General features: G+C 56.3%; 1 protein-coding gene across 5 annotated transcripts in view; it reads right to left on the minus strand.

Annotated features, from left to right (window-relative positions):
* The window catches only part of TRAPPC12 (trafficking protein particle complex 12), a 74,764-nt gene that overhangs the window by 34,373 nt on the left and 26,912 nt on the right, over positions 1–13,479 (minus strand). For 4 of the 5 annotated variants that reach the window (XM_029938363.1, XM_029938365.1, XM_029938362.1 and 1 more), the window contains 2 exons: positions 12,629–12,742; positions 11,911–12,049 (listed from right to left, as the gene is read on the minus strand). The exons of the other annotated variant lie outside the window; for it this stretch is intronic. In XM_029938363.1, the coding sequence (XP_029794223.1) occupies positions 11,911–12,049; positions 12,629–12,742 (253 nt within the window). The remainder of the gene's footprint in view (positions 1–11,910; positions 12,050–12,628; positions 12,743–13,479) is intronic. 5 annotated transcript variants of the gene reach the window in all.

The following is a 13,479-nucleotide window of genomic DNA, read 5'->3' on the forward strand; positions in this document are numbered from 1 at the left end:
CAACATAGATGACATAGTAAGAGACAAATCTGACAAAATACCTACAAGGTCTACGTGAGGAAAACTCTAAGTCTCTGGTGAAAGAAATCAAAAAAGATGCGAACAAGCGGAACCATGCTCCATGTTAAACGACAGGAGGATGTAACACTGCCAAGGTGTCAGTTCCCCCGAGGGCCACTGGCAGATTCAGTGCGTTCACAATCAAAGCCCCCCCGTTAATCTGTGGACATAAACATACTGATTCCGTGGAGGGGGAGAAGACCATAAATATCCAACACGACGATGAAGAGATGAGCCATGTAAAATGCAAAACTGTGAAACTTCTAGAACAGAACAGAAGAGAAAATCTAAATGACCTGGGTTCGGTGATAACTTTTTAAATATGAAACCAACAACTTGATCCATGAAAGGAAAAAAAAAACAGGCTCATTAAAATTAAAAACTGCCCTGTGAAAAACCAGGTCAAGAGAATGAGAATCAGGGCGCCTGGGTGGCTTATTCGGTTGGGTGTCCGGCTTCGTCTCAGGTCACGATCTCACGGTTTGTGGGTTCGAGCCCCGCTTTGGGCGCTGTGCTGACAGCTCAGAGCCTGGAGCTGCTTCAGATTCTGTATCTCCCTCTCTGACCCTCCCCTGCTCACACTGTCTCTGTCTCTCAAAATAAATAAAAAACATTTAAAAAAAAAAAAAAAAGGAATGAGAAGACAAGCCACAGATGGGGAGAAAATCCTAGCAAAACGGACATCTAATAAAGAAGGGTCTTGTACCCAAAACACACAAATAACTCTTAAGAATCAACAACAAAAAATGATTAATAAGCGGACACCAGATCTGAACAGGTGCCTCCATAGAGGTACACAGATGACAAGTAAGCGAGAAGAACGCTCCGCTCACACCTGTCGTTACACCTGCGAACCGCAAACGGAAACAACCGTGACGCGTCAGCGACGCCCGTTGGGATGGCGAGAGCCCACAAGCGGACACCACAGGCCACAAAGAGCGGAGCGGGAGGGACGGCGCTCTGCTCTGGGGGACGGCCTGCCGGTCCCTTGCGGATCCGAAGCCCGCGACGGGGCCGGGGCAGCACCGCGTACCTTGGGAGTTACGTGGGCACCAAATCCCGCACGAGATGCGGACGGCAACCTCGGTCGGAAGGGCCCAGCCGGGAGCAGCCGCGCCGGGCGTGCCCAGGGGACCGACGCACACCCTGTGGTGCCTGCAGGCGGCCGCACGGGCATTCTCCTTCCGTTCCCTCTGCCCCGCCCATTTCCTTCGCGTGTGCGCTTTCTCAAGTAAACCAACATTAAAAAATGTGTTTTCCTTAGGAAAACTAAGTATGGCAGCCAGTTACAGTTGAAAGAGGAATATTAATACTCTCTTCAAGGTGGATTTAATGGTTAAACAGGCTTTTATGGGCTGACCTAAGAGCCTAAGTAGGTAGGTATGGATTTAATTCTATGGAAAATACTTTCCAAGTACCGACCATTTTGTCCGAGAACTTTTGGAACACCAGTGGTGAAGGGTGCAGTTTTATAGTCAAACCACAGAAAAGCAGTCTGTAGTCTGAGGAGTGTTATAACAGCGTAATTTTTCTGTATGGCAGGAGTAGCTTTGAAGTTCACAGCATTGAATGAAATATTTACTTTTAGCTGAAAGAAACAAAAAGTAGATCAAAGTTATTTTAATTAACTGCATAAAGCACACAAGCAGGTAGAAGAGGAGCCTACGGAGGCTGGAGAGAAGGACGCGTCCAGGAAGCTCAACACTCACGGGAAGCCCTCTGGGAAGTTCATGAAACCTTGCCTCTCAGAGCCCTCCCTCCACCGCACAGCGTCAGCCCTGGGGCCCTGGTAAAGAGAGCCTGGGCCCCCCGGGGCCCCAGACCTGGTAGAGAGCAGCGTGGGCCCCCCCGGGGGCCCCAGACCTGGTAGAGAGCAGTGTCGGCCCCCCGGGGGCCCCAGACCTGGGTCAGAGCCTGCACCCGACAGGGGCCCGGGGATCTGGGTGCACAGGAAAGTTGGAGAAGCGCTACCCTGAGCCACAGCTCCGCTGACATGACACTGAGGAGTACCCGAGAGCGAGTGTCAGGCCGTGATCTGGATCCGCGGGACCACAGCCCAGCTCACAGGTCAGGTGGAAACCCGCAGTTGGCACCCCCACAACCCTCCTCAGACAGACGTTGCACAAGTGATGCTTCCTCCTCAGGTACGTGTTGTTTCCCTGCTGGGCACTGAGGCGACAGTGGGGGGGGCCGGGGAAGCGCAAAGCCGGTGCACCTGCATCCGCCCTGCACAGGGGACTGCGGTCACGGCCCCCCTAATGGCTGCTTGGACTCCTGGCTTCCTCGCTGCCACCAGGCCACCCGCTCCTCGGTTCCTGTGCCGCCCCTTCCAGAGAGTTAACAGAACCTGAAACAACGTGCTGGGGGGGGGGGGCTGCGGCAGGAGAGGCCCTGCGTCCCCTCGCGCTGGCCACACCCCCCTATGCCCTGCCCCGCCTCGGTCCCTGGCTGGTCTGCTCCCCCCCCTCGCCGTAGCCCACCCAGCATGCCGCACCACGGAGAGAGCTTGGCGACCCCGGCAGCAGGTGACACTCAGCAGGGGCTCTGTGACGGAGTCTGGGAGCTGAGGACAGAAAGCGGTGGGTGAAAATGAGCCCCAGTGTGGCTCCCCTCAGCTCGGTCCCTATGTGTGACTTTCTGTGACCTTCGGAGAGGCGCCTGGAGCTGGGCCCACACCAGGGGGCAGCCGCCCTCCTCTTGCCTCTTGGGGCCCCGGGAAGGTCTTGCGTGGCTTTAGAAATGAAAGGAAGGCACACACCTCCCAGCCTCAAGGTAAAGAGAAAACAAAATAAATCTGAAAGAAAAAAATGCCTCTTCCAAGAAAAAGAACATAGTTTTCGTAGAGTCGAGACACGAAAAAGCCCCAGCTGGGAAACGCTGCGGAGCGGTTCCAGCTTGACCACGCTGATGAGAGCTGACCCCCGCCTCCCCGGCCGGTCGGGGCCAGGCCTGGACACACAGATGGCCGCTGTCCCCGGGCAAACCACTCCCCCTTCCACACGGCACAGACAGAAACTGCTTTCCTAACAGTGCTGAAGACCGGGTTCTGCTTGTATTGAAGAAACGCAGATAAAAGTACCTTTACACAGATCCTCTCGGTCGGGCCAAACCTGGCCTCCCTGCATCTGACGCAGGGACCCGGGACACCCTCCAGGCCAAGCAGGGCTGGCTGAGTGAGGCGACGCACGGGCGACTTTCACACTGGCCTGGAGGCCTCTCTCCTGCAGGGGCAGTGTGCCCCGAAATGAAGGGCTGGCCGAAATCTGTAAGCACCAATATTTCCCAGTGTTTTTTCCAATGGATTCCCACATACAGCCACGACTTGCCCAGATCGAGGTTGGTAGAAGAGTGCCCAGCAAGCACTTGGGAAATATGAAATGCGAACAGCCCTACAACACGTCAGCCTAAAGCCTCTGCAGGGCAGCGAGCGCACGCGGGCGGCTCAGTGGGGGGCGGAGAGGAGGGTGCCGGAAAGCAAGCAGGCCTCCATGCCGGGCTGGACAGTGGAGAGGGACCACGGCGGGTCGGTGCCGGGCCGGACAGTGGTGATGGACCACGGCGGGGGGTCGGTGCCGGGCCGGACAGTGGTGATGGACCACGGGGGGGTCGGTGCCGGGCCGGACAGTGGTGATGGACCACGGGGGGGTCGGTGCCGGGCCGGACAGTGGAGACGGATCACATGCGGGACTGGAGCCTCTCGGGGTGGGGGTATGCCCCTTGCTTCAGGAGGCCCCAGCCTGCCGTGCAGACAGTCTGGACCTCCCGCTGCTCACCTGCTGTGTGTGCTGGGTGGATGGCGTCCCCTGGGGGTCTTTTCTGTCACTTGCACTGCACGGGGCCCAGGATGGCCACGCTGCTGTGAGGCCCAGGTGCAGACGTCCTGCAGAGAGCACCCGACGGGACCGCACGGGCCCTCTGTCCCACGTTAACAGCACACGTCCGAGGGTCCTGGCCCGGGGATTTCTGTCTCCTGTCCAGGTCCTGCAGGACCCCCTGCAGGAGTCATTGCTCCGCACTTGTTTCCGACACCCCCCTCTGCTTTGCCGGTTTCCCGTCTGCCTCGATTCTCCCACAGCACATGGAGGAGCCGGCGTTGCCCATGTCTCTCCTTTCCCTGCACGGTCATTGGGACACAGGCCACCAGATGTCTGTCTGACAAGAACACGGCGCCCTTCACCTTCTCCATAAAATGACCCTCAGCAAGACTGCCTCCAATATCAACTGCTTTTTAAATAAAAAAGACCAGATCCGTACTCAGCAAGTCGTAAAGTGCCCTACAGGATTTATTATCTGAGTGGGAGGTTCACTGACGCCCCAGTGCTGGGAGGCGTGGGCGGACACTGCGCACCGGCCCCGCCGCGTCCGCCTGAGTCGGCAGCGACTGTGACCCGCGTGGGACTGACAGGTAAGCGGGGCCAGGAAACCGCGGCGGTTCCTGTGGGAGATGTTTCCACGAGGCCTTCCGCGGGTGTTCTGACAGGAACGGAGCCCAAACAGAACACTTCCGTGTCTATAATGATTTGTTCTGAGAAAAGACCGGAAATGCGCTTCAAGTGATAAATGCCCCAAAATTCTGGCATTGCATAACCTAGAAATCTAACCGAAGCAGAAGAGATGAATTTTGTCATGGAAAACAAAACATGAAGATATTTGAAACAGGCTTAACAATCCTGGGCCATCATGTATAATTATGTCAAAAATTTTTTTCTAAATTAATTTATTAATGTTTTATTTATTTTTGATACAGAGAGAGACAGAGCATGAGAGGGGGAGGGGCAGAGAGAGAAGGAGACACAGAACCGGAAGCAGGCTCCAGGCCCTGAGCTAGCTGTCTGCACAGAGCCCGACTCGGGGCTCGAACCCACGAACGTGAGATCTGACCTGAGCCGAAGTGGGAGGCTCAACCGACTGAGCCACCCAGGCGCCCCCCAAATTAATTTATTTAAAAAAATTTTTTTTAATGTTTAATTTTGAGAGAGAGAGAGACAGAGACTGTGTGGGGGAGGGGCAGAGAGAGGGAGACACAGAATCTGAAGCAGCTCCAGGCTCCGAGCTGTCAGCCCAGAGCCCGACGCGGGGCTCAAACCCACAGACCAGGAGATTGTGACCTGAGCCAAAGTCAGACACTCAACCGACTGAGCCACTCAGCTGCCCCAGAACGTTTCCAAGCTTAGACTGGCAACCAGAAATGTGACCCTCAGGTTCTGGAAGGATGGCCAGAAAGGAGGAAAGACTGGCGGCAGTTTACCTTCACTCCCACCGGGGACTGGGTAGATGACGGAAGGGTGCAGACATGCAGCAGGCGCCTCAAGTGTCTGCGTCATCAGCGTTAGGCTGGCTCGGTCACCTGTAAGGAGTAAGTCCTGAAATACGATTTCATCTTCACAACGAACGCTAATAACCTCAGCACGCAGACCTGAACTCAGCATCAGAAGGGCCTGCCCTCTTCGACACCACACCGAGGGTCATCAAATAGACCTCCTGCCCGCGGTTTCGCCTCAGAGCCCCCCTCCAGCGGCAGAGAAAGTCGACCGAGCGCTCACGTCCGAGAAGTACTTTGAAAACCCAAACTGCTGTACGTGTGACCATCTTTCTGTTGAACAAGAGAGAGAATTCCATGCAGCAGATTTAAAAAACTGGTGGTGGGATTCTGGAAAGTCTTACTGTCCCACAAGAGGCCGGATCTGAATGACTGGATGCACAGCCTGTCAGGAGCGCACACGTGTCACTGGTTTTGAAGACAGAACAGAACTGCCACAAAGACACACAGCTCACAGAGCGGGCCGTCGCCGCCGACCACGGCTGCTGCGGCTCAGCAACGGCAGCAAACGTGCCACACGAGAGCACGACGCCATCCAGAGAGACACGATGACGGTCCAGTTATGTTATCCGCAGAAGCGGGGACCTGCCTACACGTCTCACCGGTCCAAACCCTTCAGAGGGGAGGCACTCTGTCCCCGTGTCAACAATTAGGGAATCAGAATAATTTAATTAAAAGCAAATGAAAGAGAGGAGGCGATCACAGGCATGTGAGGAGGGACCCTCAGGAGGGAAACAGGGTGCAGTGGGCGGAAAGGTACTTTGAAGCCCCAACACGAAACAGTAATTCTATAGTCGTCAACATTACAGACACAAAAACAAACACCTTAATTTTGGGAAAAGGGTGGGCCCGCGACCCCCCGCTGGGGTGGCAGCGGGCTCCCTGGGGAGTCTGTCCGCAGGGCCCAAGAGTGTGTGGCTGGGAGCCATGGGGGGCTGCCCGCTAAGCCAACTGCACGCCCGTCCTGTCCGTGTTACAGAAGGCTAAGGCGGCCGGGGGACCAGGGGCTCGGCACATCCGAGGCCCACGAGGGCCCGGGGAGCTCTGCACGGCCTTCCGGGCTTTCCGCCGCTCGTGAGCCGCCACCCACTCTGTGTCTACCTCCTCCTGCTCACAAACCCTCCCGCCACAGCTGCCTCCGTGCCCACAGGGCGGCCCAGCCACAGCGCACGGTGAGGCCCGTGTTCCAGAAAGCTGTGCGGCAGGAGTGTTCACCTATTTCAACCTGATGTCCCAGTTCCCGTGACACGGGCGTGATTGCTCTGCGCCTGTTGCTTCCTTTGTTTTTTAATTAAAAATTAAAAAAAAATTTTTTTGAGAGAGCACGTGAGCAGAGTGGGGTAGGGGCAAAGAGAGAGGGAGACACAGAATCTGAAGCAGGCTCCAGGCTCCGAGCTGATAGCACAGAGCCCAGTGTGGGGCTTGAACCCATGAACCTCAAGATCATGACCTGAGCCAAAAACAAGAATCAGGGGGCTGATTGAGCCACCCAGGAGCCCCCACATGGTTGCCATTTCTGAAACAAGGACAGCATGAGGAGGCAAGGTGAGGACGGCCCTACAATGCAACAGGCTGCCCACATCCCCAGGCTGTGCTGGTGTGATAGAATTACAGTATTTTTTTCAGGGTCAGGAGTAACATTCCCAGGACAGGAGGTTTTTTGCAAGATTCATGAAAGCAAAAGAATAGACCCTTGAAATGTGTAAAGGACCACAAGAAACCACTGACAAAAAGATAATGCCATGGAGGGGCGCCTGGGTGGCTCAGTCAGTTAAACATCTGATTTCAGCTCAGGTCACGATCTCACGGTCTGTGGGTTCGAGCCCCGCGTTGAGCTCTGTGCTGACAGCTCAGAGCCCGGAGCTGCTTCGGATTCTGTGTCTCCCTCTCTCTCTGCCCCTCCCTCACTCGTGGTCTCGGTTTCTCAATAATAAATAAACATTAAAAAAAAAAAAGATAATGCCATGGAAACCCAGGCAAAGATTATGAGACAGCGAGTCCGCGGAAGAGGAATTCTAACAGCCGGTTTAACATGCAAGAGATATTTCACTCAGAAACATGCAGTTAAAACATGAGGTCAGAGCCTCAGACCCGCCAGACGGAAGTCTGAGCAGCAATTGCTGATTCACGAGTGGGAAACGACCTGATGGTTCCGTATACAACTGAAAACACACACGCCAGGCAACTGGGCAATGACACTTTGAATTCGCACCTCAGAGGAACACAAGACCGTGTGCACAGAGAGAAACGTGCCAGACGGCTGCTGGCGACGGCGCTGCCCTCGGCAGCCTGGACTGGAAAGATGCTACGTGTTCACCCCCGCGGGTGTGGACGAAGGGAGGGCTGCTCAGTGGGCGGGAGAAGCCCGGGGAAGGAAGGTGTGCTCGCAGTGTAAGCGTTAACGTGTGCGCAGGAGGAATGTAAGAACACGACCCGAAGGAAGCGCAACACGCTCACGAGCGGCCCCTCAAAGGGCCGTATCGGTAATGTGTCCTTGAGCCCTTCACAAAAATGGCTGAAGTCAAAGTAGAAGAAATGTTGGTATTTATTAATTATCTGAGTGTTTAGTGAAGTTCTTTTTCTGTATTTAAAAAACGTTAATTAAAGAGAAGTTCAGTTTGGGTTGAGTGAGGAGCAAAGGATTCGATCAGGGGCGTCCCGAAACCGGGCTCCCAGGGCAGAAGCGGATGAGAGGAGAGAACAGGTGAGCGACAGAGAAGACAGACACGAATCAAGGTGTCCTAGTGATGTCCGGTCCCCCCGGAGCAATGAGGACGTTCTTGTTTTTAGTTAAAAAAATTGTTTTAAGTTTACTTATTTGAGAGACAGTGAGCACGAGCGGGGCAGGGGCAGAGAGGGAGGGAGACACAATCAGCTGCAGGCTCCGAGCTGTCAGCACAGGGCCCGATGCGGGGCTCCAACCCACAGACTGTGAGATCCTGACCTGAGCCCCTCAGGCGCCCACAACGACGGCATTCTGAGCAGTCTGAAGAGGACCGTGCCGGACACAGTCAGATGTCACAGCCAGGGGACTGCTGTTTCAAGCACTTTCCCTCTGTCCTGGGCGCAGAGGTCACATGGTGTCACCATGGAGCTCAAGTTCAGGTTTCCTTGCGTTGACATCCTCTAGCCTCACCACCAGCTCTGAGTGTCTGAGCTCCCTGCACCGGGTGACAAGTGCAGGGAGAGCTCGGTAGCTGGGTGTGACCCCCACCATGTCAGATCTGCTCACCACCCACCGCCGTGCCCCTGACCCCGGGTCTCCCCACTCCCGACCTCACCACCACGGCCTCGCCCCTCATCAACGGAGTCTCACCACCATGGCTGCGCCCCGACCCCGGGTCTCACCACCCACGGCCTCGCTGCTGATCACGGCTTCTGAGCCCTGAACAGCCGCTTCTCACCGGCTGTGGGAAGCCTGAGCAAGAGCCTGGTGAAGCAGCTCCTATCCCGACGCCGGGGCCCCGAGGGACAGGGACGGACGGATGGCGAAGCGCACTGGAGGACAGCAGGGCGCAGGCGGGGGACGGGCCGAGCCTGGGGCTGCTCACCGCTGCTCTGCCCTTCCAGCAAGGGGGAGAATTCAAGCAGCTGTTGGAAGGCGGTGTGAGCTTCAGAAACACACACTCGCCCTCCAGACAGGCGGACACTCCCCGTGGAAATGCTAGAGGCGTGGGGGGAACGTCCGCACCGCAGTGCTGCTCCTTTCTCGGATGAAAAGGCAGGAAACAAAACAAAGCACTTCATGATTTCTACTCATGCTTCATTACTTATCTTGTCATGAATATTCTGAATGGGTAAAAATTATGCCCAATATTTAAAATACATTAAAGCTCATTCATAAAACTTATTTATTTGCATTGTTATAGCCTCCTCCTTAAAGCACATCTTAACGCCTTGCTTTGCTCAGATACAGCAAGCTAAAATGAATGAATGAATCAAAATCTTACATTTATGCTTGTTATGCCACGAAACGAGAAGAAAAATTAGGAAACATTCAGCATTTCGCTGTGGATGAATGCTCACACGCTTTAGCTAAAACGTACGTATGATTTATGTCTACTTCATAATTTAAATTAGCTGCTTAATGATGCATGGCTACCATCTTCTCTGTATCCCCATCCCACTGCAGTTTAATTTCAGGCGGGATCAGAGCATGCTTTCAGGTCCGCGCGTCCTGGGGGAAATGCGCCTGAGGACCGAGGCTGAGGCCCACAGGGCGCTCCACACCTGGCCCTGGAGGCTCACTCCTCGCCCGGACAGCGTGGCACCACCTCCGGCAAAGCTCGGGTGAAGAGGGGGGCACGTCCGGGACCCCGGGACACAGGATCATGTCCCGGAGGAGGCATGCCACCTGGGCCGAGGTTCACAGAGGAAGGGGCTGGAAGTAGCGAGGGGCTGAAGGTTGTCGCTGGCCAGCCCGGGAAACACCTGCCTCCTTGTCTCTTACTCACCCCTCCACGCCTGAGGTGAGTGCAGGAGCGGCTGACGTGCGCACCCCGAGTCTACAGGCTGGGCCTCAAGAGGCTCCGGAACCCGCGCACTTGTGAGGCTGCGCACTGCGGGGTAGCTGGGGGTTGGGAGCCACTGAGATGGGCCCGTGGACTCAGAGCGGAGTCCCGTCAGCTGTGGACCAGACACCTAGCAACAGCGGCGGGCACCCCCAGGGCTGGCCGAGGGTGCGGCAGGGCCACGCAGCAGGCGCAGGGCTGCGGCCCGGCGGGGTGGGGGGCACTGCTTGCGCTGAAGGGAAGCACAACAGTTCCTCATGACGGGGATGAGAACATTCTAGCCTCCCTCCATTGTCAAGGGCACCAGGCACCATTTACCAGGCAGGACCATGCCCACACCTGCCCCCGGACGCTGCTCCGAACCCCTCTGTTGGGCACCTTCCCATCAGAGCGCGAAGAAGTGGCCCTAGAGACTCACTCCTTTCCGGGTGGAAGTTTGCTCATCACCTTCCAGGGGAGAGAGGGGCTCAAACGGCTGTGAAGTGCGGACGAGAAAGGACGCTGTTAAGTCACAGGCCAGAGAGACGTCTGCTGAGAAGGCCCCACCCTCCAAGGCCACAGTCTGAATTTCCAGAATTTCCAGTGCATGGGGCTGGGGGGGGGCCCTCACCCACAGCTGGACTCCTGCTGACAGAGCCCCCACCCGCGGGGTTCCGGAGCTAGAGCGTGGGAGGAGACGCAGGGACCCAGCTGGGACTTCAGGCAGACGTGAGCCAGGCTCCTGGAGCAGGGGCAGGACGGACGGGTGCCCAGAGCAGGGGAAGGATGGAAGGGGAGCCCGGAGTTTACACAACCCCCACCTTGTGGAGGGCCAATGTGATAAAGGAGAAAGCGCTGAGAACACAGAAACCTTGCTCCTTCCAGGCGTCCCTTCCACGGAAACAGGATGTGCGTGTTAAGGAAAAACAACACGGACTGAAGCTGAGACATGTGTTTTTACTTCTAGTCTTGGCTCGTCTGTTTACGCACTTCTAACAGAGCCCAGCAGGAAGCGGACTTAACTCCGTGAAAACTCTGCCGCCTCCATCTCCTTACTCATCGCGCCTTCGTGCCGCGTGCACGGTTACGACTTTGTATTTTCTACCTTCACCCAGGCTCTGGGCTTCCTGACGACCAGACCTTTCCTTTCTCATCCCTGTTCCGTTCCACAAAGGCTGACCAGGCGACGCACGAAAGATGGCAGTAAGGTACGCGGTGCGGCCAACGAATTAAGGACAGAATACGAAGAACAGCCGAGGCAGTACTCACTGGGCGGGAGCCGCTGTCCGAGCAGCCGGCACAAGTGGCGCTGCACGGAGACGCGGGAGCAAGTGCAGGCCAGGGCTCACAGGAAGCCTGCCGCAGAGCCCTCCGACACGGCGTGCGGCCTCTAGGAAGGCCTCCGGAAGCTGTCCCACATGCGGTGGAACGTCTGCGGGCCTTCCACACAGCTCTGAGGCCCTCTGCCCGGAGCTCACTCCACCTGAGCTGTTCGTGCCCTGGAAGGTTCCGTCACCTGCGCTCTCCCGCCCCCATCCTTACGTCCTGCTGCCTGACGGTGGCTCCACGCTGCAGCCCAGCGTTTTCCAAAGCATGGCTGGGGCCCACCAGGGCCCACTGGGTCCCACTGGGGGACTGCAACCAGACTTCCAAGTAAATTAACTCAGGACAGAACTAGGAGAAAACAGCACAGAGTAAGTGTTGTCGCAAGAGGGTTTTGTGTTGTTTCTCCGTGTGTGTTGGCGGTGAGTCACGCCGTAAGAGTATGTTTTACTCCGGAGCACAGTCAAAAGCCGGAAAACAACCACCGCCCAGCGCTCACACCCAATCTCACTGCTGTCCCGGAGCAGGCGCCTCGGACGGCGCAGCGGCCACTACGTCCGGGGAAGTGTACTTAGGACACCGAGCGAGGTTATTCGGTACGTCGGCGCTCGCTGCTCGGTTACCTGCTCGAGGGTTCTGGCCCGGACACAGAAGGAAGGGAGGGCGCTCCTTACGTGCAAAGCAAACACACGCACAGGCACGGACGGGGAGCCTTACCCCTCCGCCCAGGGTACACCTGAGGGTAGTACTCGTAGTAGAGATCCGGCTGATTCAGGTCTCCAAAGGGCTCAAACTCCATTTCGGCATTCTGGAAGAGGCCCAGCTTCACCAGGAGGGCCAGCCTCACAAACCAAAGCTGAAACACAAAGTACAACGGAAACCGCAGGTTACCTTCCCATGTCACATTCGGAAATTCCTATTTCCTATTAATTCGGTAGCAGAGTCTGATTTCCAGTGTATCAAAATGAAAGCTACACTTGGTTTCTTTGCACATCTGTGTAACTGCACGTTCCTACAAATACTCTTGAGCTTGATAAAAATGATACGTGATTTCGTCTAGCCATCTTAGCCCCCAGGACAGTCTTGTCGGGCGGGAGCAGCACAGCGGGCACGGGCGTAGCCATGAAGCAAGGAGCATGTGGACAGGGCCGGGTCTGGGGAGGGCGCTGAAGGGCACGGAGTTGGCACAGGAGGCCCATGTCAGAGAGGACTGTGCGACGTGGGAGACTGGTCAGCTGAGTGGCCGGAGGCTCCGGGTGCAGAGACAGGAGATGAGCTCACCTTGGGGCCATCGGGAAAGGGAGGCCAGGGTACACTCATAGTGATGTGAGATTTGGGCCAAGAACATCCATTTCCATCTTGTGTCGTTCTTAGTGTCGTGGAAGGTCAGGCCCCTTCTGTGTCCCCACGTTATGGCCCACCAAAGGGGCTGTACCTGCAGCGAGTCCGCCGTGTGGCTGGTGGGCAGCCCACTCTTGCCGTAGCCTTGGCCGTGGGCGGTGAGGAGGCGCCCGCACAGGTCCACCGCCGCCCTCCAGTTCTTGCAGCTCTGCAAGACACAGGGACACGTGGGTGAAATCACAGCCGCTTGGACGCACCGCACCTGCTGTGCTCCACGCAGCTCCCGCCACCACCGGTGAGGACGGCGAGGCCAGGCAGCGGCCGAGCAGGACGCCGTCTGTCAACTAGGCAAGGACACCGAGCACGAGACGCAGCCTGAGACGCGCAGATCCTAAAAGCATTGCCATTTAACACTGACAGGACGCAGGCGGGAGGATTCCTGTTGGAAAGCAGCTCCCTCCACCGTCTAGAAGACGGCTTTCCTTTTTCCACAAGATAACTTCATTTTGTAATTTTCATCAACTTAAAATCAATACTTTAACGTTACGCCATGTGCTGTATGCAGTTATTTATACCTGTCAGATCCGTGTGTGTCTGTGAAGTAAGTGGTTTCCTATGCTGAACGGACCTGTCTTACAGGTATGAAAAACGACGGCTGACATGTTGTCCGATTGTCCTGTACTTTCTGCATTTATCTTCTGACGTGAGGCAATTAAGACCAGAAGGTGACTACGCAAACGCTGGGAAATGTTATCAGGCAGAATGTTCCAGCGCTTTAAGAAACAAAACGTGAGCGCTCACTACCTACCTCCTCCGCAGGGCAGGCACTAACCACCTTTGGACGCGGCAGACACATCCTGACGCTTAGTGGCCAGAGGACGGCGCAGACCGCTGGGGCCCCGCGGGAACGGGCTGGTGAGCGCGCACACGGCGCCACGGGAACGG

The sequence above is a fragment of the Suricata suricatta genome, chromosome 4 (genome assembly GCF_006229205.1).
Source record: "Suricata suricatta isolate VVHF042 chromosome 4, meerkat_22Aug2017_6uvM2_HiC, whole genome shotgun sequence".
Classification (NCBI taxonomy): domain Eukaryota; kingdom Metazoa; phylum Chordata; class Mammalia; order Carnivora; family Herpestidae; genus Suricata; species Suricata suricatta.